The sequence below is a fragment of the Sminthopsis crassicaudata genome, chromosome 2 (assembly GCF_048593235.1).
Source record: "Sminthopsis crassicaudata isolate SCR6 chromosome 2, ASM4859323v1, whole genome shotgun sequence".
In the NCBI taxonomy this organism is placed as follows: Eukaryota; Metazoa; Chordata; class Mammalia; order Dasyuromorphia; family Dasyuridae; genus Sminthopsis; species Sminthopsis crassicaudata.
This window is the reverse complement of record NC_133618.1, coordinates 124,389,189-124,415,937: the sequence shown is the minus strand read 5'-3', so window position 1 is coordinate 124,415,937 and position 26,749 is coordinate 124,389,189. Positions and strand designations below refer to the sequence as shown.

General features: G+C 35.2%; 1 protein-coding gene across 1 annotated transcript; it reads left to right on the top strand.

The window, feature by feature from the left end:
* Positions 1–1,244: 1,244 nt before the first annotated feature.
* On the top strand, positions 1,245–26,374 carry SNRNP27 (small nuclear ribonucleoprotein U4/U6.U5 subunit 27). Its single transcript, XM_074287197.1, has 6 exons — positions 1,245–1,492; positions 13,452–13,572; positions 14,692–14,804; positions 16,202–16,281; positions 24,995–25,059; positions 25,958–26,374. The coding sequence occupies exons 1-6, from the start codon at positions 1,459–1,461 to the stop codon at positions 26,010–26,012; spliced, it is 468 nt and encodes a 155-aa protein (XP_074143298.1). The 5' UTR covers positions 1,245–1,458; the 3' UTR covers positions 26,013–26,374.
* The last annotated feature ends 375 nt before the right edge of the window (positions 26,375–26,749 follow it).

Below are 26,749 nucleotides of genomic sequence, written 5' to 3'. Positions count from 1 at the left end.
CTTTCTGAAATCAGCATGCTCATTGTTTCTTACAGAACAATAATATTCAGTTACCTTCATATACCACAACTTATTCAGTCATTTCCCAGCTGAGGGGCATCGACTCAGTTTCTAGTTCCTTTCATCCATCGTCATCTCCAGCTCTCTTGTTCTATATCTGGCCCCTAGGATATAGCGATCCTGGGAGCAATTGAGAGCCACTAGAGTTTATTGAGGAGAGGGGGATGAGATTACTTTCGCTTTAGGAAAATTATTTTGACAACTGAGGGAAGATGGCCCGACACTGTGCTAAGTACTGGTCATACATAAAGGGAAAATTTACATGAACTGACGCTGAGTGAAATGAGGAAAGCCTAAAGAACACTGTACACGGTAAACACAAGATTTGTGATGATCCGTGGTAACTAACATGGCTTTTTTCAACAATGAGGAGGCTCAGGCTGGTTGCAAAGGCTTTGTGATGGAGAGACAGAGAGACTGTGGGGAACATAGTGTTTTCATCTTTTTTATTGGTTGGTTGCTTTTTTTTTTTTTTTTCTTGATCTGATTTTTCTTGTGCAGTATGACAAATGTGGAAATACGTATAAAAGAACTGCACATGCGTAACCTAACTTACATTGGATTACTTGCTGTCAGAGAGATGGGATGGGGGAAGGGAAGGAGAAACATTTAGAACACAAGGTAAATAGGAAATCGTAAAAGGGAAGGCCTGGAATTGCAAGGGGTTGGAAAAGACTTCTGCAGAAGATGGGATTTTTTGGGGGAGGGAAAGGAAGTAAAAGTCCCTTTGACTATCTTCTATTTCTCCTGTACACAGCTTGCTTTGTGCATCTTTTTGGCTGTTTGTGAGCTCCCTGAAGGCCCCGTTACTTATGACCAGTACTTAGTACAGTGTCCGGCCAACAGCGAGAGCTTAATGTTTGACTGCTGCCCGGAGCGTGTTCAGTCTCCCTTTGGACAGATAGGGGCCTCGAGGACAGGTAGCGCTCCCGTGCTCCTTAAATCTCCCCTACATCCGGGGACGTACAGGAGACAACGTCCGGCCGGAGTCAGGTGAGCCTCGGCCAAATCATTTGACCCTGCTTGTGGAGTGAAAATGTGCGGGAGAAGGAACCGGCGGGCCGTACCAGTATTCTGCCAAGGAAATCCAAAGGAAGTCACGAAAAGTCGGACGCGATTAAACCGCACCAGGCCTGAGAAAGAGGGCACTACCCGGCAGTTTCAGAGCCTGAGAGACTGAAAGTCATTAACTCCTTTTCCTCAGAAGGCTTAAGGTTCTTTGGCAAGGGTTGGCTGCGCCGGAAGCGGAACTCTAAATTGGAGGTTAGCTGTTGCCTAGCGGGACTTCCGGGAACAGGACCGGGCCCCAGCGGAAGTGCTGGGATCCGCCGCTTCTACTTCGAGTTTTCTCGTTCTCGTCTTCCAGTCCGCCGGCGGCGGCAGGGCCCCGGGCGGATCATGGGCCGGAGCAGGAGTCGTTCTCCACGGAGGGGTGAGTTGGAGGGCGGGCGAGAGGCCTTCCTTCCATTGTAACCTTGCTTTTTCACCTTCCTTCCTTTCCCCAGCCTGTAGTGCCGGAGCGGTCTCTGGGGGGTAGGGAGGGCCCAGCTGGCGGCAGCGGCGGCGGAGCCTGGCTTCCTTTAGGCGGGCGCCAGTCCGAGAGGTGGGGCCTGCGGCCCGAGGCCTGGTGGCAGGTGGTAGTGTTTGTTTACTTCTGTTGGAGAGGGAGCGGTGGGTTGTCTTCAGCGCGGGGCCTGAAGTCTAGGGGAATTAGGATAAGGGTACGTGGAGCGAGGCTGAGCTGGAGTCGGAAGGTCCCTGCCCTCGGGAGACCGCGGGCAAGCTGGTGTGTACAAACCGGGCCCGCACGGTACCGATAGGAGTTATTTATAGAGAGAAGGCACTGGAATTTAGAGAGGCGGAGAAGGCTTCCTGTAGCAGAAAGTGGGATTTAACGGGGACTTGAAGGCAGGGAAGCACGGAGCTGGAGATGTGGTCGGGAGCCAGCCGGAGAAAATGCCCAGACCGAGGACTGGGAACAGCCGGGAGGCTGTAATTCACACTTCTCGGCTGCGTCAGTGCCTTTGTTCCTTCCCATCGCTATCTTATTCTCTCCAGAAGCTATTGTATCCCTTCTTCCCCTTCCCTTCTCACAACTCTCCCCCTTTACTGAGACGGTTCCCTGGGACCTCCACATTTAACTGACTGCATTCTCCAGTTACCAGTGATCTCCTAATTGTCAAATCCGATCATATTTTTCTTGCCTTATCTTCTATACTGGATAGTTCTATACTGAATATACCAGGTTTCACTGACACTTCTCCCCTGATTCACAAAATCCTTTTCTAGGATATTGCAACAATTTCCTAATCTCCCTGCGGTAGAGTTCTAGCTCTGTTATTTCTTTCTCCAGTTATTTCAAACATAGATCTCTTGATTCCCAGACCAGAGCTTTCCTTCTTATAGCAGTGAGCCACAAACCCCAAATGCTCCTGAATCAGCATTTGAGAATAATAATAGCATTTCATACTTTAGTAGTATTTTAACATTTACAAAGTCAATCTGCAGAGAGCCTGAATTAAAATTTGAGTTTCAGTGGACTTAGTTTTATTATCTTTACAGTGATTTGAGTGTATCTTGAAGAACCTTCCCAGATTTGAATCATGGTCTTAATATAGGTAGTGGAAATCTTAATTCTATTCTCTTTACAAAAGAGAAAACCGAGGCCAGAGAGAGGGATTGGGTTTGCCTATTGTCACATAGCTACTAAATGTCAGAGTAGAAACTGGAATCCAGTAGGACCTATTCTTCTGCACTATTAAAAGGCCCCTACATTCCTTTTTTTTTTTTTTTTTTTTTAAATTAATAGCTTTTTATTGATAAAATATATGCATGGGTAATTTTTCAACATTGACTCTTGCAAAACCTTCTGTTCCAACTTTTACCCTTCCCTTCATCCTCTCCCCTAGATGACAAATAGCCCCATATATGTTAAACATGTTAAAGTATATGTTAAATACAATTTATGTGTACATATTTATACAGTTATCTTATTACCCAAGAAAAAGTTTATTTAGGATTTAGGAAGAAGGTAAAAATAACCTGGGAAGAAAAACAAAAATGCAAGCAAACAACATCAGAAAAGTGCAAATGCTATGTTGTGGTCCACACTCATTTCCCAGAGTTCTTTCGCTGGGTGTAGCTAGATCTGTTCATCACTGATCAATTGGAACTGATTTGGTTCATCTCATTGTTGGAGAGGGCCATGTCCATCAGAATATATCTTCATACAGTATTGTTGTTGAAGTGTATAGTGATCTTCTGGTTCTGCTCATTTCACTCAGCATAAGTTCATGTAAATCTCTCCAGGCCTCTCTGAAATCATCCTGCTGGTTGTTTCTTACAGAGCAATAATATTCCATAACCTTCATATACCACAATTTATTCAGCCATTCTCCAGTTGATGGGCATCCACTCAGTTTCCAGTTTCTGGCCACTACAAAGAGGGCTACTACAAACATTCTTGCACATACAGGTCCCTTTCTCTTATTTAAGATCTCTTTGGGATACAAGCCCAATAGCAGCAATGCTGGGTCAAAGGGTATGCACAGTTTGATAACTTTTTGGGCATAATTCCAGATTGCTCTCAGAATGGCTGGACTCTTTCACAGCTCCACCAACAATGCATCAGTGTCCCAGTTTTCCCACATCCCCTCCAACATTCATCATTATTTGTTCTTAGCCAATCTGACAGGTGTGTAATGATATCTCAGAGTTGTCTTAATTTTCATCTCTCTGATCAGTAGTGATTTGGAACACTCTTTCATATGAGTGGAAATAGTTTCAATTTCATCCTCTGAAAATTGTCTGTTCATATCCTTTGACCATTTATCAATTGGAGAATGGTTTGATTTCTCATAAATTAGAGTCAGTTCTCTAGAGGCCCCTACAGTTTTAAGAGAAATACAAAGGGAAATCTATATATTCATTGATCATTCCATTTGCACAACTGAATTCAGCAGTTTATTTAGCACCTACTCTGTGCAGGGTTCTGTGCTAAATTGAAGATACAAAAGAAAAAATAAGTACCTGCCCTCAAAGAACTTTTATTCCAAGAGGGAAAGTAATTGGGAGGATGGGGAAAGGCCTATTTTAGGAGATGACACCTGATATGTTTTGAAGGAAATTTGAGATTCTTTGAGGCGTATGTAAGGAAGTGATCCTGGATATGAGGGATCATTTAAGCAAAGGTAAAGCGGTAGTAGATGAAATATTTGTATATATAGCAGACTAGTTAGTCTAGCATAGAAATTGGGGGAAGAAAATAATTTTAAAATAAAATTGAAAAGGATCTGGGAACCAGATTTACATGACTTTAAGTTCCAAGCTGAAAGTTGGTGTTTTATCTTAGGGAACCACTGAAGATTTTTGAGTAGCTAAGTGACATGATTCCATCTTTTTTGTGTGTATGTATGTATGTGTGTATGGGGGGGAGAGAGACAGAAAGATACACAGAGAAAGAAAGAGAATATCAGTCCAGGTGAGAAGTGATGGTAATCTAGACTATAGGATAAAGTTTGACTGGAGAAAAGGGGACAAAGATCTAAATGAATCCAGAATAATCTTGATAATGCACCAATTTAAACATAATGCTCAGAACTTTTTCAGTGCTCTGCCTTATTACCTTCCAAATAAAATCCAAAGGCCTTATCTTGGTATTGAAGACTATTAAAAGTCTTACACTACCCAAACCTTGCCAGCTATGTTTCATACTATTACTCTATACCTAATCTCTGCTCCAAATAAACTTGACTTCATTTTACTATAATACATTCTCATTTTTCTGCCACCTCATCTTATTTAATTTCCTATTAATACTTAAAATAGCAAATATTCATTTAATACTTTAAGTTAAAAAGTGCTTTGCATATCATTTCATTTGATTTTCAAAATATCCTTGCAAAAAGTAGGTGTTTATTCATTTTCATAAATAAAGACACTCATCAAGAGAAGTTAAGTGATTTGCTTAAGGCCAGACAGCTAGACCGTATTTGAGGCAGGATTTGAAGTCTGGTATTCCTGATTCCAGGATTATAATCATTATTTCACATGTCAAACTCCAAATAGAGAAGCTAAGTCTTCTATAAAGCCTTTTTGATTTCTTTGGACTCATGTAGATATAAATGTTGATGCATTTATCTCAAAATATGGTTTATTATAGTATTTTTTTTCTGTCTTCTCTCTACTAGATCATAAGTTCCATGTCAGTAACTATGTTTAGCCTAAATTTTGTTTCATCTTTAATGCCTAGCACAATGTTCTGTACACAATAACTACTTAATCATTGTTTATTATATTGAATAAGACTTGATCTCTACCCTTCCAGGCTCTTGAAATTTAATTAGATAACAAATCCCTTAAATAAAAAGCTAATGAATAATAAGAGACAGTCTCAGCTTAATTCCAACTGAGTGATAAAATAAGTACTGTAAATGTTCAGAGAAGAAAATTCATGAAAAGCTTCATGGGAGGTGGACTTTAAAAGATGGTAAAATTTTGAGGGAGAAGGAAAAAATATTTAGTGCTAACCTTTGATATTTTGAATATATCATACTTGAAGATAATCAAGTCCTTATTTTGGGGAAAAGTAGCCAAAAGTCCCTATCCTCTAAGCCATGATTTCAGAATTTTTTGGGGAATTAAGAAGGAAAAATTCAACCAAGTTCAATAAGCAATTACTATATGCCTATTATGAAGCACTGTACCAGGATTGAGAATACAAAGACAAAAATGAAATAGTCCCTACTATGAGGGGTGCTTATTTCTGCTACTAACGGCATAAATTATGATGTATACAGATGAGCAAATGCAAAGTAATGAGAGGGAAAGAAGGGAAGGCAGGGATAGCAACCACTAAGAACTGGAAGATCAGGAACTGTCACTGTATTGGAAATGGTCCTTAAATAGGGCTCTCCCTAAAGGTAGCTTGAGATTCTGTGATGAGGAAGGAGTGGATTACATGCATGAGGGCAGCCCATTCAAAAGCACTGAGGAAAGAAGTAGAATGTCATATGTGGTTAGGAACAAATAGACTTATTGGAATACATGAGAGGGAATATGATTAAATTAGTCTTCAAAGTTAGGTTGGAGACATTGTAAAGGAATGTAAATGTCAAAGAGAGGAGTTTGTATTAAATTGTAAGGGTGATGGAAAGTCACTGAAGTTTCATGAGTAGAAGAATGACATAATCAAACTAGGGCTTTTGGAATGGCAATTTAACAGCTTTGTGAATTGGAGAATAGAGAGACTAAGTAGGAGATTATTGTAATCTAGGCAAGAAGAGAACCTGAACTAAGGTTGTGATTTATGAGTAAATAGAAGGCAATGAATGCAAAAGATGTTGTAGTGAAAGAATTTGTAAGATTTGATAACTGACTGTATATGAGTAGTAAGAGAGAGAAAGATGCTGGAACTAGGGCTGGAAGAGACCTTAGAGGTTTTAGAGTCCAGCTCCCTCATTTTAAAATTGAAGAAATTGAGGCTCAAAGAGATTAAGTGACACCTAAAGGTCATATTAAGTGACATACCTAAAGGCAAGTATCTGAGGCAGGATTGAAGCTGCCACCAAGTCCAGCACTTTATTTTATTTTATTTTTATTTTATTATTTTAAAAAAATTTTATAATTATAAATTTTTTGACAATATATATGCATGAGTAATTTTTTTTTATAACATTATCCCTTGTATTCATTTTTCCAAATTTCCCCCCCCCTCCTTCTACTCCCTCCCCTAGATGACAGGCAATCCCATACATTTTACATGTGTTACAGTATAACCTAGATACAATATAGGTATGTAAATCCAATTTTCTTGTTGCACATTAAGTATTAGATTCCGAAGGTATAAGTAACCTGGGTAGATAGACAGTACTGCTAACAGTTTACATTCACTTCCCAGTGTTCCTTCTCTGGGTGTAGTTGTTTCTGTCCATCATTGATCAACTGGAAGTGAGTTGGATCTTCTTTATGTTGAAGATATCCACTTCCATCAGAATACATCTTCATACAGCATTGTTGTTGAAGTGTACAGTGATCTTCTGGTTTTGTTCATTTCATTCAGCATCAGTTCATGTAAGTCTCTCCAAACCTTTCTGAATTCATCCTGCTGGTCATTTCTTACAGAGCAATAATATTCCATAACCTTCATATACCATAATTTACCCAACCATTCTCCAATTGATGGACATCCATTCATCTTCCAGTTTCTAGCCACTATGAAAAGGGCTGCCACAAACATTTTGGCACAAATAGGTCCCTTTCCCCTCTTTAGTATTTCTTTGGGATATAGCAGCACTGCTGGATCAAAGGGTATGCACAGTTTGATAACTTTTTGGGCATAGTTCCAAATTGCTCTCCAGAATGGCCGGATTATTTCACAACTCCACCAACAATGTACTAGTATCCCAGTTTTCCCACATCCCCTCCAACATTCATCATTATTTGTTCCTGTCATCTTAGCCAATCTGGCAGGTATGTAGTGGTATCTCAGAGTTGTCTTAATTTGCATTTCTCTGATCAGTAGTGATTTGGAACACTCTTTCATATGAGTGGATATAATTTCAATTTCATCATCTGAGAATTGTCTGTTCATATCCTTTGACCAAATGGAGAATGGTTTGATTTCTTATAAATTAGGGTCAGACGATCTTCTAAGTAGGTAGGGTACACATCTCACACCTCTCAGATTGGCTAAGATGGCAGGAAAAGAAAATGATGAATGTTGGAGAGGATGTGGGAAAACTGGAACACTGATACATTGTTGGTGGATTGTGAATATACCCAGCCATTCTGGAGAGCAATTTGGATCTATGCCCCAAGAATTATCAAACTTTTCATTCCCTTTGATCCAACAGTATCACTACTGAGTCTGTATCCCAAAGAGATCATAAAAGAGGAGGAAAACCCACATTTGCAAAATGTTGTAGCAGCCCTTTTTATAGTGGCAGGGAATTGGAAATTGAGTGGATGCTCAGCAGTTGGAGCATGGCTGAATAAGATGGTATATGAATGTGATAAGAAACGATCAGCAGGATGATTTCAGAGACACATAGAGAGACTTACATGAACTGAAGCTGAGTGAGTAGAACCAAGAGAACTTTGTACACAGCAACAAGATAATGTGATGATCAACTGTGACAGGACTTGGCTCTTTTCAACAATGAGGCAATTCCAATAGATTTATATTAGAGAGAACCATCTGCCTTCAGAAAGAGGACTTTGGGGACTAAATGTGAATCAAAGCATGATATTTTTACCTATTTGGTTTTTTTTGTTTGTTTGTTTGCTGGTTTTTTTCTCATGTTTTTTCCCTTTTGATTTGATTTTTTTGTGCAGAATGATGAATATGGAAATATGTTTAGAAGAATTATACTGTTTAATCTATATTGGATTATTTGCTGTCTAAGAGAGGGAGAGAGGGAAGGAGAAAAATTTGCATGTATTTGAAAAAATAAAAAGCTATTATAAAAATAAATAAATAAATTAGGGTCAGTTCTCTATATATTTTGGAAATGAGACCTTTATCAGAACCTTTAACTGTAAAAATATTTTCCCAATTTGTTACTTCCCTTCTAATCTTGTTTGCATTAGTATTTTTAGTTTGATGTAATCAAAATCTTTTTTGTGATCGATAATGATTTCTAGTTCTCCTCTGGTCATAAATTCCTTTCTCCTCCACAGGTCTGAGAGCTAGACTATTCTCTGTTCCTCTAATCTATTTATGATCTCATTCTTTATGGCTAAATCATGGACCCATTTTGATCTTATCTTGGTATAAGGTGTTAAGTGTGGATCCATATCTAATTTCTGCCATACTAATTTCCAGTTTTCCCAACAGTTTTTTTCAAATAATGAATTTTTATTCCAAATGTTGGTATCTTCGGGTTTGTCAAACACTAGATTGCTATAGATGTACCCTTTTTTATCCTTTGTACCTAATCTGTTCCACTAATCGACTGGTCTATGTCTTAGCCAATACCAAATAGTTTTGGTGAGTGCTGCTGTATAAATATAGCTTTAGATCAGGTACACCTAGACCATCTTCATCTGACTTTTTTTTTCATTAGTTCCCTTGAAATTCTCGACCTTTTATTATTCCATATGAATTTTGTTGTTATTTTTTCTAGGTCATTAAAATAGTTTCTTGGGAGTCTGATTGGTATAGCACTAAATAAATAGATTAGTTTGGGGAGTATTGTCATCTTTATTAGATTCGCTTGGCCTATCCAAGAGCACTGAATGTCTTTCCAGTTATTTAAATCTGACTTTATTTTTGTGGCAAGTGTTTTGTAATTTTGCTCATATAATTCCTGACTTTTCTTTGGTAGATGGATTCCCAAATATTTTATACTCTCAACATTTGTTTGGAATGGAATTTCTCTTTGTATCTCTTGCTGTTGCATTTTGTTGGTGATGTATAAAAATGCTGAGGATTTATGGTTTATCACTTTATTTGTTGTGCTACATTGCTTCTCAAGAATGACTCTTGGTTAGAGGCATGGTGATACCCTGGACATGGGAAGTTAAGAGTAGAGATGGATAGGTTTCCAGGGGAAAAGGAAAGATAATAAATTATCTGTGGGATGATGCATCTCAGTAGAGATGTCCAGCAGATAAAGAGGAGGATAGATTATGTAATTTGAAAGTCATCTGCATAGAGATAATAATTGAACCCATAGAACCTTATTATGTTATCAAAAGAGAAATATAGAAGGCGGAGCAGGGACCACCAGAACAGAGTCATAGGTTATGTTCATACATGGGGGCCAGATATGGATAGTAATCTTAGAAGAGACTGAGGATTGACTAGACAAGTGGGAAACCAAGAAACCATTATAGCAAAAACCTGAACAGTACATATCCTTTAACTCACTAATACCACTAGTATTATATTCCAAAGAGATCAAGTAAAAAGTAAAAGATTCTATATATGTTTTTTTAAAAAGTACATCTTATATGTAATAAATAGCATCTGACCTGTTATATAAGTATATTCTATACATCATATAAATATGTGTAATATTACAGCTGCTCTTTTTGTGATGACAAAGTACTTGATACTAAGGATGTCCATTTATTGGAGTATAGCAGAACAAATCATTGTATATGAATGTAATGAATACTATTGTTTTATCAGAGAAACTTGAGAAGTCTTATGTGAATTGATGTAGTATGAAGTGAATAAAACAACAACTATTTATACTGTAACAACAAAATTATAAAAACAACCAATTTTGAAAGGCTTAAGAATTCTGATAATCAAAACAATGATTTATCATGATTCCAGAAGACCAGTGATGAAGAATGCTATCCAACTCCAGATTATACAGAATGAGATACATTTTGGGGCATAATGTAATGGGAATGTTTTGGTTGACTGTACACATTTTTACACTGTTTTATATTTTCTTATTGAGTGGAAAGGAGATGAATAAAAATAAATGCTTGTTAATTGACACCCTTTCCCCTCTCAAAAGGTATCCAAGAGTAGAAAGTGTTCTGCATTGCTGAACACTTTCAGAAGATGAACTAATAAGTATTTATTAAGTGTTCAATGTGTCAGTCATTGGAGATAAAAAAAATAAAACTGTCCCTGTTTTCAAAGGTCTTATTACATGGTACCAACAAGAAGGATTAGGACTAAGAAAAGGTATTGATTGGATTTAGCACTTAAAAGCATTGATAACTTTATTTTTTAAAAAAATTATAGCTTGTTATTTACAAAACATATGCATGGGTAATTTTCATCCTTGATCCTTGTGAAATCTTCTGTTCCAACTTTTCCCTTCCTTCCCCCCACACCTTCCCCTAGATGGCAGGCAGTCCAATACATGTTAAATATGTTAAGTACAATATATGTATACATATTTATACAGTTATCTTGCTGCACAAGAAAAATCAGATTTAGAAAGAATGTAAAAATAATCTGAGAAAGAAAATAAAAATGAAAGCAAACAATAACAGAGTGGAAATGCTATGTTGAGGTCCACATTCATTTCCCATAGTTCTTTCTCTGGGTGTAGCTGGTTCTCTTCATTACTTAACAATTGGAACTGATTTGGATCATGTCATTACTGAAGAGAGCCACTTCCATCAGATTTGATCATCATATAGTATTATTGTTGAAGTGTATAATGATCTCCTAGTTCTATTCATTTTACTTAGCATCAGTTCATATAAGTCTCTCCAGGCCTCTCTGAAATCCTGCTGGTCATTTCTTACTGAACAATAATATTCTATAACATTCATATACCACAATTTATTCAGCTATTATCCATTCAATTTCCAGTTTCTAGGGCTGCCACAAACATTTTTGCACATACGAGTCCCTTTCCCTTTTTTAAGATCTCTTTGGGATATAAGCCCAGTAGTAACACTGCTGGATCAAAGGGTGCATTGATAACTTTAGAGAAAGAAATTTCAATCAAATAGCACAATGAAAAATGCTAGACACAGGTGAGGTGAAGAAATGGAAGCAGTGATTTTGGGAGGATGGGAGGATAAAGTAAAGGATTTTTTTTCCCCATTTACATTTTTATTGATATCTTTTGTTCTTAGTTCACCATATTTCGCAAAGTACTTGTCTCTTTAGCTTCTTCCTCACCTCTCCAGAGAGGTATCCCATATCACAAAAAATAAAAAAGACCAAAAAAGCTTGTATGGCAAAACTAAAACATTAGAAAAGTCTGACATTATATTCAATATTCCACACCCATAATCCTCCACTTCTGCAAAGAAGTTTCTTATGTTTGATCATTATCATTTTGTCCAGTCTTTTCAGGTCTTTTGTTAGCAGACCTACAGACTTACATAGCGAGATCTAATAACATTTCAACCCGATGTTTCAAGTTTCTTTATAGAGGTATGATCTATAATAAATACCTCTGCCAACATGTAAAAATAGGGATCGATAAATTAGGACTCCTATCAAGGCTAACAGGAAAGCCACAATGTTTCTGTTTAAATTGTTGTTGTCATTTTGTATATTCTTGCTTCTTCAGGGTGATTTTTTTTTTTTTTAGGACATAGCAGATCTGGGCATGTGTATAGATAACAGGGAAAGCTACTCCATAAAATGAAAAACCATTAGATTAGAAAGACAATGTGAATGAAATGGAAAATTCCTGAAAGTAGATGATGTTATGAGAAGGGGGGGGGAAGACGTTATGTAATGAAGGTGCAATAGAAGGCATGAGATCTTCTGGGGAAGAGAGAGAATAGTGGAAAAGAAAAGGTTTGGAATGGAGGCAAAGGAGAATGATAAAGTCAATCCAAGATGAGTAAAATAATTATAGCATAGTAGTAAAGACTCAGCTGAAGTTACATATTACAAATTTGTAATGAAGCTTAATAGAGTATTTTCTCAACATTTGTAGAATTGGAGAAGGTATATGGTAGGGACAAAACAGGTTCATATTTGGAAAGGAAGGAGTGGTGAGGGGCTGTGATATGACAAGAGATTTAAGGAAAAGATTGAAGCAGAACATGTTAAAGTCAAACTGTTGAAGTAGGCAGGTGGTTTCAGAGCAGGAATAAGATTGTAATAACTAGAAGGGATATAATGATGAAATTAGGAAGAGAATAAATAGATTTAGTAGAAATAAAAATGATATTTGAGGAGAGATAGGTGGACAGGAGAGTATGGCTTCTGAAAATAATATCATAGTTCTGGATCAAGAAGGTCAGAGTTATGGGTAAGAGTGAAATGGAGGGTATGACCATCCCTCTGTGTGACTAAGGTAGTATGAAGATGCAGAACATGGCAATAATTGGAATGATTTGGGAGGTCTAGGTGTTAGGAAGGCAGCAATGTGTATGAATACCTCAACTATGAAGGCAGAGGTTAGAGACTAAAGCTGAGCCAGGTACCAAATTCCTTTAAAAAAAAAAAAAAAGAATTAATAGATAACACCAACCAGAATTTGCCTAGAGTCATAGAGAATTTTGAAATAAACTTCAAAAAAATTTAGGTTGCTGAGTGATGACAGCAAAACTAAGGTTTTCTGTAGATGGCAATAAGGAACAGATAATATGCTTATGTCTCCTCTTGGCACTTTGTATAAGGAAGAGTGAGAGATAACAAATGTAGTATTGATAGGATGGATTATAAGAGATAAGTGTCTTTTGGTTGACAGTTAGTCAGGAATATCATGTCCAAAAGATATAGTCTTGTTTGTTATCTTAGGGAGGCAGCATGATCCTAATACAAGGAATCTGGAATTGGTAATCAGAGAACTCAGACTTATATAGACTGTTTTGCCATCAAACAGCTCTGTGACTTTGAAGAAATTGCTTTCAGGACTTCATTTTCTTTCTTGGCAAAATGGTAAAATTTTGTATTAGATGGCCTCAAAAGTCCTTTTTGTTGCTTATTTTCTGTTCTGTTCTGTTAGAGCGTAGACGATCCCGTTCTACATCTAGAGAGAGAGAGAGAAGGCGTCGAGAACGGTCCCGATCTCGAGAGAGGGATAGGAGGAGGAGTCGTTCTCGCTCTCCACATAGGAGGAGGTCCAGGTAAGGAGCCAAAGGGGCATTGAAATAGTAAAATTAACTTGACTGCTGTCTATAGTTTTAACTTTAATGATGAGTTTTGGAGTTTCTCAAGATCTAGCCATGGCATTAATACATATATATTCTCATCTTCTTCAGGCATTCATTCTAGAATGTGAACTCCTAAAAGATTAAGATTCACTCTACTCTTAGTGATAATAATTACTTCAATGAATAAATAGGCTTTTTTTTCTTTTTTTACCAATCCTATTTATACTATCATCATACTCTCATCCTCCTCAGATCTCTGATAGCACTTCGTGGTTTCTTTATACATTTATGAATAGCTAGGTCCCAATTGGTATGAATAATGAATCCCGTGAACTAGTTGTATGTATTGGAATTTACACTCATTGAAATTATAATTTTATAAAATGTTCACTGACTCTAGCCCAATAGAAATATGCAGTATGAATTCAAATTTGATCATTTCATGTGATTTATTATTTGCATTGAGCAGGATCTAGCTGTAACATTTTATTTATTTTCCTGAAGATCCTCCTTTTTTTCCCTCTGACATAACCTCCATCCTTCTAGGTCCCATTGAGATTATAAAAAACAAATCAAAACCCATGTTGCAAATGTGAATAGTCAGGTAAAGCAAAGTTCTTTATTGGCTATGTCCAAAAAATCTGTTTCAGTTTGTACTCTTGAATCCATCACCTTTCTATCAGACTTCATTTCAGGGCTTCATCATGAGTCTTCTGGAATTGTGGTTGTTCACTTTGTGGATCTGGGCCCAAATTGTCTTGTGCCATTTGTAACAGATAGAAATACTGATGGACAGTCTCTATAGACTCTCTTCTTAACTAAACTTTTTATCTCCCTAGCACCTACCTCTTCATATATATTAAGAGTTAAATGAAATTGATAGCAGTAAAAAGTAATGATAAAATCTTAATTTGTGTAAATATTCATAAGACCAGGCAAAGCCTTCATCCTTTGATTCAATAGTGGAACAACTATTTGTGTTTCATTGCAGCTTTTTTTTTTTTTTTTTCAGGCATTTAGTCCCTAGACTCATGTTGATTTTATTACTGCATCATATTTTTGTTTCTAAAATTTTTATTTTTCTGATCCTAGATCCCCAAGAAGGCACCGGTCTTCTTCTCCTTCCCCTTCCCGGCTAAAAGAACGGAGGGATGATGAGAAGAAAGAAACTAAAGAAACAAAAAGCAAAGAACGTCAAATTACTGGTAATGTTTCAGAAATCTAACATATAATCCAATTAGATGGTAAAAGTGTTTTTTGGGAGATAATTTTGAAATTTTTCATCTTAATTTGTGCTTGTTTTTTAAAAAAATTATTCTAATTACATGTCAGTTCTTGTAAAAGTGCAGACCAATTTCAAGTGATCTTTATTTTATTTTATTTTTTTTATTAATTTTACAATTGCAAAAACTTTTTTTGACAGTACATATGCATGAGGAATCTTTTTTTTATAACATTATCCCTTGTATTCATTTTTCCAAATTATCCCCTCCCTGCCTCTACTCCCTTCCCTAGATGACAGACAATCCCATACATATTAAATGTGGTACAGTATAACCTAGATACAATATATATGTGTGTAAATCCAATTTTCTTGTTGCACACCAAGAATTGGATTCCGAAGGTATAAGTAACCTGGGTAGAAAGACAGTAATGCTAACAGTTTACATTCAATTCCCAGTGTTCCTTCTCTGGGTGTAGTTTTTTCTGTCCATCATTGATCAACTGGAAGTGAGTTGGATCTTCTTTATGCTGAAGATATCCACTTCCATCAGAATATATCTTCATACAGTATTGTTGTTGAAGTGTAGAGTGATCCTTTGGTAAGTGATCTTTATTTGAAGGCTTGTCAGAGATGTTTTAGAAGCGTTTCTTGATAATTCTGTGAGCTTTAGCTACCATCATTTCATGACCTGAAAGTATTAGAATTTTAGAAAGAGAAGTGAAAGAATTTTTTTTTCAAGGATGAGCCATTAAAAGAAGGATGAGCCATTAAAAGAAGGCACATTCCATTTGTTTGGGGTTATTTTTAGTCCTACATTATAGTATGAGGCAAGGCCTTTCCAGCTCTTTGATCCAAGAAAAAGAACATTATATATACATGTTTGCTGATTCCTTATTTTCAGTCACAGATTCATATGATTTTAGAGCTAGAACCTTAGAGATTATCTATTTAGCTCATGAAGTAATCCACTGTATCCCAGATAACCTCTACCTTAAATGCTTTTGGAGATGGAGAGGTCAATACCTAATAAGAGAATCAATATAGCTATTGGACAATTATAATTATTAGGTATTCCTTTTTTTATTTGGAGCCCAAAATGTGCTTCCTGCCATTAATTCTAGCTTTGCCTTCAAGCTACAAAAGAAATGAGTTTTAATTTCTCTTTATATGACAGCCCTTCAAATATGTCGAGAATAGTAGCAATCCTCCTTTATTTGTATGTCTCTTTTAAATTAAGAGAACCTGTTGAGTTTTATTTTATTTTTTTATTGCTGAGCTTTGTATGAAGTGGTAGAATGAATATTAATCTGTTGATGTTTTGTATTCTATTTTACATGCTCTAAAGAAAGAGTTAAAAAATTTTGTTTATTTTTGTAGAAGAAGACTTGGAAGGTAAAACAGAAGAAGAAATTGAAATGATGAAATTAATGGGATTTGCTTCCTTTGACACCACAAAAGTAAGGAAAACATCTCAGCAATTCAATTTGATTTCAAACAGAAGCTGTACCATTTTTACATGTTCTTTTGATGCTATATATAGTTTTGAGAAGCTCATCTATTTTTATAACTAAATTTAGGAAAGGAGAAAGTATGAAAATAAAAAAAACTATTCCACTAAATAAGTACTTTCCCCTCCATTCATTCTTTAGAGTATGTGTGTATGAATATATAAAGATATGCATATATAATACATAAAATATGTAGATAGCTATCAGATATGTAGAATAATATTTGACAGTTATATAAGTGCTAACAAAAGACTTACTCACTTCAATTATTGTTGCCTGTAACTTACAAATGAGAAAACTAAGGTGCAAATTCAGTAACTGTCAGGATCACCCAGTTAGTGAGTATTAAAGGCAGGATTTGAATCCAGGTCTCCCCAGAGGGATGGGCTTTGCACTATGTTATATAGTCTTATATACAATCTTTCACACTTATGAAGACCTCTGTTTTTCAAAAAATTTCAAAGTCATTGTGGTTCATTTTTAAACTTGCATTTAAAGAAAAACAATTCTGATTTCATTTTTGAGAAACATTATCTAAAACACTATGTTTTGAGTTGCCATCACAGAACTTAAGTGAGCTTAATAGTGATAGGTTATTGGTATATTGTGAATTGTTTAACCATTCTGAAAAATGATTTTGAATTATACTAAACAATGATAAAATGTCCACATTTTTTATCTGGTGATCTCATTGCTAGACAGATATATATCCTAAGGACAACAAAAACAGAGTGTGAAAATATTGACAGTAGCTCTTTTATGGTTGTCTTTTTAAAGGTACAATAACTTCAGCATAAAATTTTCAAAGCTGTCTTGGTTTAATCCTTTCTGGTCATCCTGCTTTTTTGGTTTAAGATATTCATGACCCATTTATTTCAGAAAAAAATATGCATCTAGTCTCATAGAAAGAGTTAATTCTTCTTGCCAAAGCTAATCCCTCTACCAGTAGCCTTGATTCCAACAATTTTAGTTCCTTTGACTTTTGCTCATCAAACTGCATCACAGAATTTTAAAGTTGGAAAGGAATGCAGGGACCATCAAGTCTAGCCCGTATTCCAAAAGGAATTCCTGCTATAATATACTTGACAACTGATTCCAAACTATTTTTCTTCTAAACTCTTTGAGAACTTCTTTCCCAAAATCTAGTATTCATATCAAACTACAATTTGACTCTCTTCTGCAATTCAAAAGGGAGGGGTTGGTAGTTAGATGGCACAGTGGATAGGTACTAATCCTGAAATCAGGAAGATTTGATTTCAAATTTGGCCTCAGATTTTTCCTTGCTTAATGATCCTATGTTCTTTTAAACCCTGTCTGCCTCAGTTTTCTCAGCTGTAAACAAGGGATAATAGTAGCATCTACCTCATGATTATGAAGATCAAATAGGCACTTAATACAGTGCTTGGCACATAGTAGACATTTAATAAATTCTTATTCCTTTCCCCTCAATGTTTTTTAATGTCTCCACCTTATCCAGCAAGTTCCTCCCTGATAATGAGAAATATACCTAGATTAGGACATGTACCTAAACTAAATTTTCTTTTTTGTTGTGAACTTACTTAATAAACACAAACATTTTATTGTATATAAAAAAAGAAAGGAATGTCTAGAAAAAACTACAAATTTATTTTGTGTAGGATTTAATTATGATATGTATAAGTAGATACATAACTTCTTTGAAAAAAAAATACACAAATGCTTCTTGACCTGTCTTAAAAATAATTTCCATCCTTCAAAAGGATAAATTTCATCCTTCAAAATGCATCAAAAGGAGATACATCCTTCAACAAGGAGCATCAAAAAAAAACCCCAAATTTTTAATGGCAAAGAATGAAAGTGCAACAAGGACAAAATTCCCCATTATACCTATGCTTCTTTATTTGTAGCTTCTCTTTAAAGTGCAACAAGGACAAAGTTCCTCATTATACCTATGCTTCTTTATTTGTAGCTTCTCTTTAAAGTGCAATAAGGACAAAGTTCCCCGTTATACCTATGCTTCTTTATTTGTAGCTTCTCTTTATGATGTTCAGCTTCATGGAGAAATCTAAGCATTTTTCTCTCTCTCGTGTCCCTTTTTATAGGAAAACTCTTTTGATTAGATTTATACAGCACCAGGAAAAAGATAGGTTCTTACCAGTCTTTGTGAGTTCTACTCTTTTCCTATCCATCATTTCTGTTTTTTTGAACTCTGGTCCAGAAATCCAAATCCCATGTCTTTTTTAGCCAGTTCATTTCCCAAATGTTCTCTCTTGTGTCCTTTGCCTTTGAAAATAAAGGAGGCAAAACAAAATAGTTTTTGCTATTGCTAACTCTTCAGCTTATTCTTCTATTAGCTTCCCTTTCACTGCCAGCCTTCTAGGAAGAATAACTTAGACCATTACGTTAATTATGCCCTTAGTGGTTCCATCCCCATCAGCCTACTGAAAGGACTTCCAAGATATGTATTGAATTCATTGGCTTGCTTTCTGTTTCATCCTCTTGACATATCTGGAGTATTTGACATCCTCTTTCTTCTTGATACCCTTTTTAAAAAAAATTCCTGGACTTCGTATGACTCATGATTCATTGTCTACCATTTTAACTAGTTTTTCTTTGTTACTAATTTTTCTTTTGTCTCTCTTGTCTGCCTCTTCATTTTTTTACTGCTTTTTTTAACATGAATTTTCCTAGAGGGTTTCCCCTCCCAACCCTCTAGCCTCTTTTTAACTATACTTCTCATCTTTGTGATATCATATAGTAGAATGGTGGCCTTCGAGTCAGAAAGACCTAGCTTCAAATCTCACCTCTTTAACTGACCATCAACAAGTCGAGTCTGTTAAAAATAGCTAATAATACTTCATAGTATTGGAAGGATCAAGATAAGATAATGCATGCAAAGCATTTTGTGAAATTTTAAAGCACATTGTAAAGCTATACAAGGCATTTAAGAAGTTCTTGTGTACCAATTAAGGACTAATTGGGAAAGCAAACCTCATGGTAGAAGTTTCTCTGGGATAGGAAGGCAAGAAGCTGCTGCTTTTATTATCAACTTTCACGGCTTCAATTGCCAAAGTAGCCCTGCAGTTACTCCTGAATTTACTCCTCAATAAAGGATACAGAAAAGAAAGATCAGTCTGTTATATTGTGCATACATTCTTTTTTAAATTTTTATTAAAGCTTTTTATTTACAAAGCATATGCATGGGTAATTTTTCCAACATTGACCCTTGCATAACATTTTGTTCTAAATTTTCTCCTCCTTTCTCCCACCCCCTCCCCTAGCTGGGAGGTAGTCCAAATACATGTTAAATATGTTGAAATATATGTTAGATCCAATATTTATATACATATTTATGCAGTTATCTTATTGCACAAGAAAAATCAGATCAAGGAGGAAGAAAACAAAACAAAAAAAAAAAAACTGAGAAAGAAAACAAAATGCAAGCAAATAACAGAGAAAGTGAGAATGCCACGTTGTGTTCCTTGCTCTGTTCCCATGGCTCGCTCTCTCGGTTTAGATGGCTCTCTTCAGCACTGCACAAGTAGAACTGGTTTAAATTATTTCATTGTTGAAGAGAGCCACGTCCATCAGAATTGATCATCTTGTTGCCATGTATAATGATGATCTGGTTCTTTCTGCTTATTTCACTTTGCATCAGTTCATGCAGGTCTCTCTAAGCCTCTCTGAAACCATATTCTAGGTCATTTATTACAGAACAATAATATTCCATAACATTCATATACCACAATTTATTTAGCCATTCTCCAATTGATGGGAATCCACTCAGTTTCCAGTTTCTTGCCACTACAAAAAGAGCTGCCACAAACATTTTTGCACATACAGGTCCCTTTCCCTCCTTTAGGATCTCTTTGGAATATAATCCCAGTAGAAACATTGCTGTATCAAAGGGTATGTTTTGCATACATTCTTAAATTTGGTCTCTGCCAAATCCCAAAATTCACTGTGAAGAGGCCTTTTCTTCCTCTATGTTATTTAGACATACTCATTTTTAAGTGAACATAGGGCCGAACATAAAGAATGCTAGATGACTAACTTACGTTAATGTTACAATGAAATACTATATTTGTCACAGTAACAGTCAGCCTCACCACCAACACTTTTTCAACATTGTAATTAATTCTCACAACGTCCCTCTGAGAAGTTAGTTATGTTTGATAGACAAAGATGGGAAAACAATACAGTTCTTCTAAGCAGAAAGCTTTACAAACTACTTTGGGGTTACAGTTTGTACACAGCTAAATAAATTTCATTTCAACAAATGAAATTCATTTTCTTGTTCCCTTGCTAAGACATAATCCCTGCATTCATGGAGTTTATTGATGTTTGGAAGATAAGATACAAACATAGACTATAATGTGTTATTACCATGGTAAAGTTATATTACATAACATAGAACAATATTGTATATACTGTGTGTGTGATAAAGCAAATCTGTCATTTAAGGAAAGGTTGCTGTCATAGTTAATAAAAACCGAAGGTTAACTGGATTATTATCTCTCAGCATACTTAGAGTTGATATTATGTATAGTCCTGAGAATCAGTAATCATGAAGCTATGTAAATGTTAGATATTGTTATAGCTTATCATTCCGAACCATAACTGGTACAGAACATCTTTATATATAAAGAAATATTATACAAAGATTTAATGCTTTATTCTCAGAATATTGTATTCATCTTAAATTTGGTGTCAGATATGAGACAGTGATATTGGTTTGTCATTCCTTTTCTTTTATAAATGGGTCTCACAATGGTTAGTTCAAGTATTGATATAATTCGGGCATTGATAACTTCCATATGGTACTTTGAATAAACTGCTGTTATAATACAAAGAATAGTACTCTTCCAACTTGTGCCATGTTTGTTAGATATTTGATACAGTGGATAAGAAGGATCTATATAAAGTCTTTTTCTCTATGTTTTATATATTAAAACAATACTTTTAGTTCCCAGAAGTAATGTATCTTATAGTTTATAGTCCACAGTATATTAAGCTAACTTAATTGTGAGTGTTTGTGATATGTCATTGTGGTGATTTATCTTTTCTCTCTTTCTTCTCTTGCTCCAGAATATACTAACACTGTTTAGATACGTGTGCTGATGGATAATTTCCTATCTAAGTTTGGGGAAATATAAGCAAATAGGGCTTATGATTAGTTAATCCAACGAGAGAGGAAAGGAGTGATAATGAGCTTTGTTTTGGACATGTTAAGTTTGAGATGTCTCCAGAACATCTATTTTGAAATATCTAATCAGCATTTGGTTATGTGAGTCTGAAGCTCCAGGAAAGAGACTAGGGTTGTATATATAGAGTTGGAAGTTATTTGCATGTAAATGATAATTAAACCTATGGGAACTACTGAAGTTACACAGAGAGAGAGAGAAGAAGAAGAAGAAGTAGAAGATGCAGGTTAGTGGTTTTGGCAATACCTAGTTAGGGAATAATATGGATATTAGGAAGTTAGAGAGGAATATAAGACAGCAAAGGATACAGAAAAGGAACATCATATGGGTCAGAAAAGAACTGGAAAGATGTAGTGGCAAGAAATTTGGAAAGAAAGAGAATATCCAGAAAAAGAGGGTGATCAATTGTGTGAAATTCAGTAGAGAGGTCAAATAAAATAAAAACAAAAGCTATTTCATTTAGCTACTAAGAGACCTTTTTCTTAAAACTTGGTATAGAATATTTTCAATTAAATAAAAGGTAAGAAGCTAGGTTGCCAAGATTTGGGAAGAAAGCGAGAAGAAAAGAAATCAGTTTTTTCCTAGAACCTTTGACCTGGAAAAGAGGAAAAGATATAGTATGATAGCTTGAGAAGATAATGGAGTCTGGCTAAAGATAGGGAAGGGTTGAATATTGGGGCAGGGGGGGAGAAGTGATGGTCTTCTGAAGAAGTACTGAAAAGATAAGCTCAAATATAAAGAGGTGTTGGTGTTGGAAAAGAGATGTGCCACTTCCTTGTGGGAAACTGGGACAAGAGGAGATAGTGAAGGTGATGTGAATGTGTTTTGAGATGAGCATTAGGGAAGAAGGAATTTACATCCACTTCAACTTTCTCAGTAAAATGAAAAGTTGAGATTTTCACTTGAGAGGTGGGCAAGAAGATGTGTGGGAGGCTTGAAGAGAAAAGGGAGCAATCATGTTGTCATAATCCTTTCTTAGATGAATACATTCTGTGGAGAGTGAGATTAAAGGCAATCAAGTAGGGAGAAAAAAAACATTGTTGCAGTTAGGACCCAGTTGAATTTGTATAAGTTATATACTATAATAAGTTATACTATTCTCAGTTAACATTCTTGTGGGATTTCCTCTAGTTTTATTAAGAAGCATAAGTACGAATAAAAGAGGTAAATGGTGAGAATAATCCATTGCTGAGGTTTGAATAGTGTGGTATTGAATTGATTAACTGTAAGGTAGACACTGGGAAGAATGAAAAGTGAAGACAGAACAGGGATATTGATCCAAGAAAGAGATGAGTAGAAGATTGAAGTTGTAAAGATGGCAAAGATGATGTTTAAGAGGGAAGCACAAGGGAAGATGGACTAATAGGAGCTCATAGTGAGAAAAATAAAAAAAGGTTTTTATTATTTTTTTTAACTATATAACAGAAATGGAACATATCAGGGTAATGGTGAAATCCAGTGTATGAGTATTTCACTGTATGATTGGAGAATGAGGAGTAGTAGATCATGGGATTACTGAAGTGACAGATTAGGGAGTTTGAAAAAATATCAATATGAAGGCCCCTAATATAAAGGTGGGAGCTAGGGAGGAGAGGAAGACAGCTAATAAACTCCTGAGAAAGGATGAGAATGTCCTGAGGGGTTGGCAAATAGTTATCATCATAATCTTCATAAGGTGAGAAAAGATGTTGCCTTAGGTATGATGGCAAAGGGAGAATCTGGGAAAGGTGAAGAGATAGGAGATGGAGTGTGTGATTAAAGATAAGTGTTTAGAAAATAGGGACTGCCTTTCATTTATTTATTTATCTATTCATTCATTCATTTGTTTGTTTGTCTCTGTAAAACTTGACAAAAATACCTGGCATATAATGAATTCTTAATTAGTTGTTGGAAGACTTTAAAGTTTAATGTTTTATTTTGTTTTTACCCTTTTAAGCCACTCAGAGATTGTGTTGCTTTCAGAAAGATGTCACAAGAGGACTTTTTAGTGTTCCTGAAGGTTTTTGTATTGACCCTTGATTAGAACAGAAAGAGACCTTAGAAATTATGTAATCCAATTTTTATTTTGATAAATTAATCCAAATAGCTTTTAATTTGAAATTTTCTAGTGATAGGATACCTCATTCCACTTCTGGACAGCTCTGATAGACAGAAGAAATTTTTACTTATGCCAGACTGAAATCTGCCTCTGTGACTTCTACACTTTGTCCTAATTCTAAAAGCTCTGGAATCAAGCCGGACAAACTTAAAGCATTACTCTTTCACAAGGTAGTGCTGCAAATATTTTGACAGCTAACTTTTCCTATATAAATCCTCTCTTAATGCTAAATGATCATCCTAAAAGCATATGCACTTTTCTTCTTAGTATGAAAACAAATGATGCTTTTGTGCTTTGATGCCAGTATACATCAGATGAGTATTATTCCTAGTATTACAGTAGATGTGATACAAAGTTTTGTTCTAAATAGACACAATCCCTGTGTTCTAGGAATTCATAATCTAAAGCAGATATCACTGATGCAAACAGATATGTAAGGCATAAATGGACAAAAGAGTAGACAATGGAGAAGAATATTAACTATTTGCATTTTACATATATTAAGGGTAAGTACATTGATAATGTTCCAATTAAGTGCATTGCCAGTTTGCTTTTTTATATTTTATATGTCAAATTCAATAATCTGAAAACTAGATTAGTCATTTAAATAACTTAACTGTAATTTGAGGGTGATTTATGATAAATACGTTAGTAAAAAGTGTCATTCATCATAATCCTTTCTAAATTTATCTGATAATTTTATTGTTCACGTAATTTAGGGCATTACTACATTAAACCTATGCATTAACTACCTAGGACTTGACTTATTCTACCCATAAATAGAAGTGTTACCTAATAGCAGGAGAGTTAACTTTTAAGTTTGGCCTCCAAAGAGAAATGTTTCTTACTTATGGAGTAATTATAAGAATATCATAAACATATTTTTCATGTAAGCATAAATATAGAAATAGGAAAAAAAACGTGAATATTGATTATTTTTTCTTGTTGTCATTTCATTCATGTCTGATTCTTTTGACCTCATTTGGGATTTTCTTGGCAAAGACACTGAAGTTGTTTGCCATTTCTTTCTTCAGCTCATTTGACAGATGAGGAACTGGGGCAAATAGTAATGGTTAAGTGATTTGCCCAGGGTCACACAACTAGTACATGTCTAAGGAGAGATCTGAATTCAGGTCTTCCTGACTCCAGGCCTACCACTGTATACATTGCATAACCTAGCTTCCCCTACTGAATGGTATCAGGAGCAATAAACAAACACTGTCTATTTGTCTCTTAACCAACCCCTTTAGCCTCAAAAAATCTTTCCACAGCTAAAAGATGCCTACAGTATCTAATAAAGCTCGTAGTTCAATAAGAAACTTGTTAATGATGTTAATATGCCCTTCATGTTCTGTTTTTTTTTTTTTTTTTTTTTTTCCAGGGGAAAAAAGTTGATGGTTCTGTAAATGCATATGCCATAAATGTGTCCCAGAAGAGGAAGTACAGGTATGTATATCTTCCCAATCTGTACTATAGGCTGCTAGCTTTGTTGTGATTAAGTTAATAATATTCCAAGTTACATGTTGGGAAGAAGAATTTTATTCCAAGGTAATCAAATTTAGAGAAGTTTAAGGCATAGTTGCTCCCAGTTTATTTTGAGGGTGATCTTTCTTTCTTATATTTTGACTTAGTAGATTTGCATCATGGTTTTCAGCTCAATATCAATATCAAAGGATATTAAGATATATTTCCTCTTTCTACCTATTCCTCACTTATAACCCAAATACAACTCTTTAAAAAAAAATAAAACTAAATTAAGAGGACAAATTTAAATGAACATCTGGAAAATTATTTGTTTGAATTGGGTTATATGTTGATTTCAAGTAAAAACTTCAAAGGCAATAGGTTTACATATTTTTTAATAACCATTATACTCCTCAGTGGAGGCACATTTTAAAAATACAAATCATGCTTTGGGCTGCTTTTATTATCCAGTGCATAAAAGGGGAAGGAAGCATTCAGATGGATTTCAATTTGGCCAGAGTATTCTTTAATCTTCAACCTTGGCCACTGTTAAGTTCTTCTATACTCTTTAAACTTTTCTGAATTTTACTTAAAATTAATATGATTTTGACTTTTTATTTGAGATATTCTTGAAGTCTCCTTTCTTCCTCTTCCTTTGCTACTGTCCCCCTAATGAATCTTCTTTTGTTATGATTTATATTTTGTATTTTAAAGAAATCTGAAAGACTTTGACAAATATTTTTTTTTTCCTTCTTCATAAGAATTAAGCTATTTTGAATAGTGCCTCATCACAGACTTGAAGAATATGTTGAGCACAACCACTGATTGTAGTCTTGTAAGAATGTTCTTAACAACATTGACTTTTTTCCTCCCATCACAGGCAATATATGAATAGAAAAGGTGGATTCAACAGACCTTTGGATTTTATTGCTTGATGTCTAGATTGTACTGTTGAAGAGTGATTTCTCCACCACTTGGTCACAACAAAGGATAGTGTATTTAATTGTATATCAAAAACAGGATGTCTCTTTCTCTCTTCCTGAAGAGCAAGATAATCTTATTTATGAAGTGTCTCGGAATGTTCGCCCTGCCTCAAAGGAAGAAAGATTTACTTCTTTCTTTTAGAAAAATCTCATTTCGGGAATTTTTCAAACTTATTTCAATTATTTCTATTCCTGTGGAAGTCATTTGCTTCATGGACATCTTTCCCCACTCCCATTCCCTGGACTTTATTTTTTAATAATCTGTTGTTGGATTCAAGTTGTCCCAAATAAAGTATTTCTTTTTATGGTTCAAATATTTTTATCACTGGAAAATTTGACCAAGAAAAATCTATGCTTCTGATTGCCCAAGAAATAGGAGAAAGAATATAGTTTGGGATTTTTAAATAGAATTAAATTTTGGCATCTGTGTACTGATAATATGATCTGTTTTGGGGTTTCATACTGGTCAGTTTAGGTTATAGGGTGTGTTGAGATTTCATGTTTTACTAAATACCATTTTTAACTAGTAATTACATAGTTGGCATTGACATTAGCAGCACAATTAAAGAGTAGTATTTAAAGACATAAAATAGATCTTTGTTTTTAATGGAATGACAATAATAATGCTTCAGCAGAATTAATTAAATTTGAAAGTATAAATTTTCACCTTCATATCATGCTACTGTAGA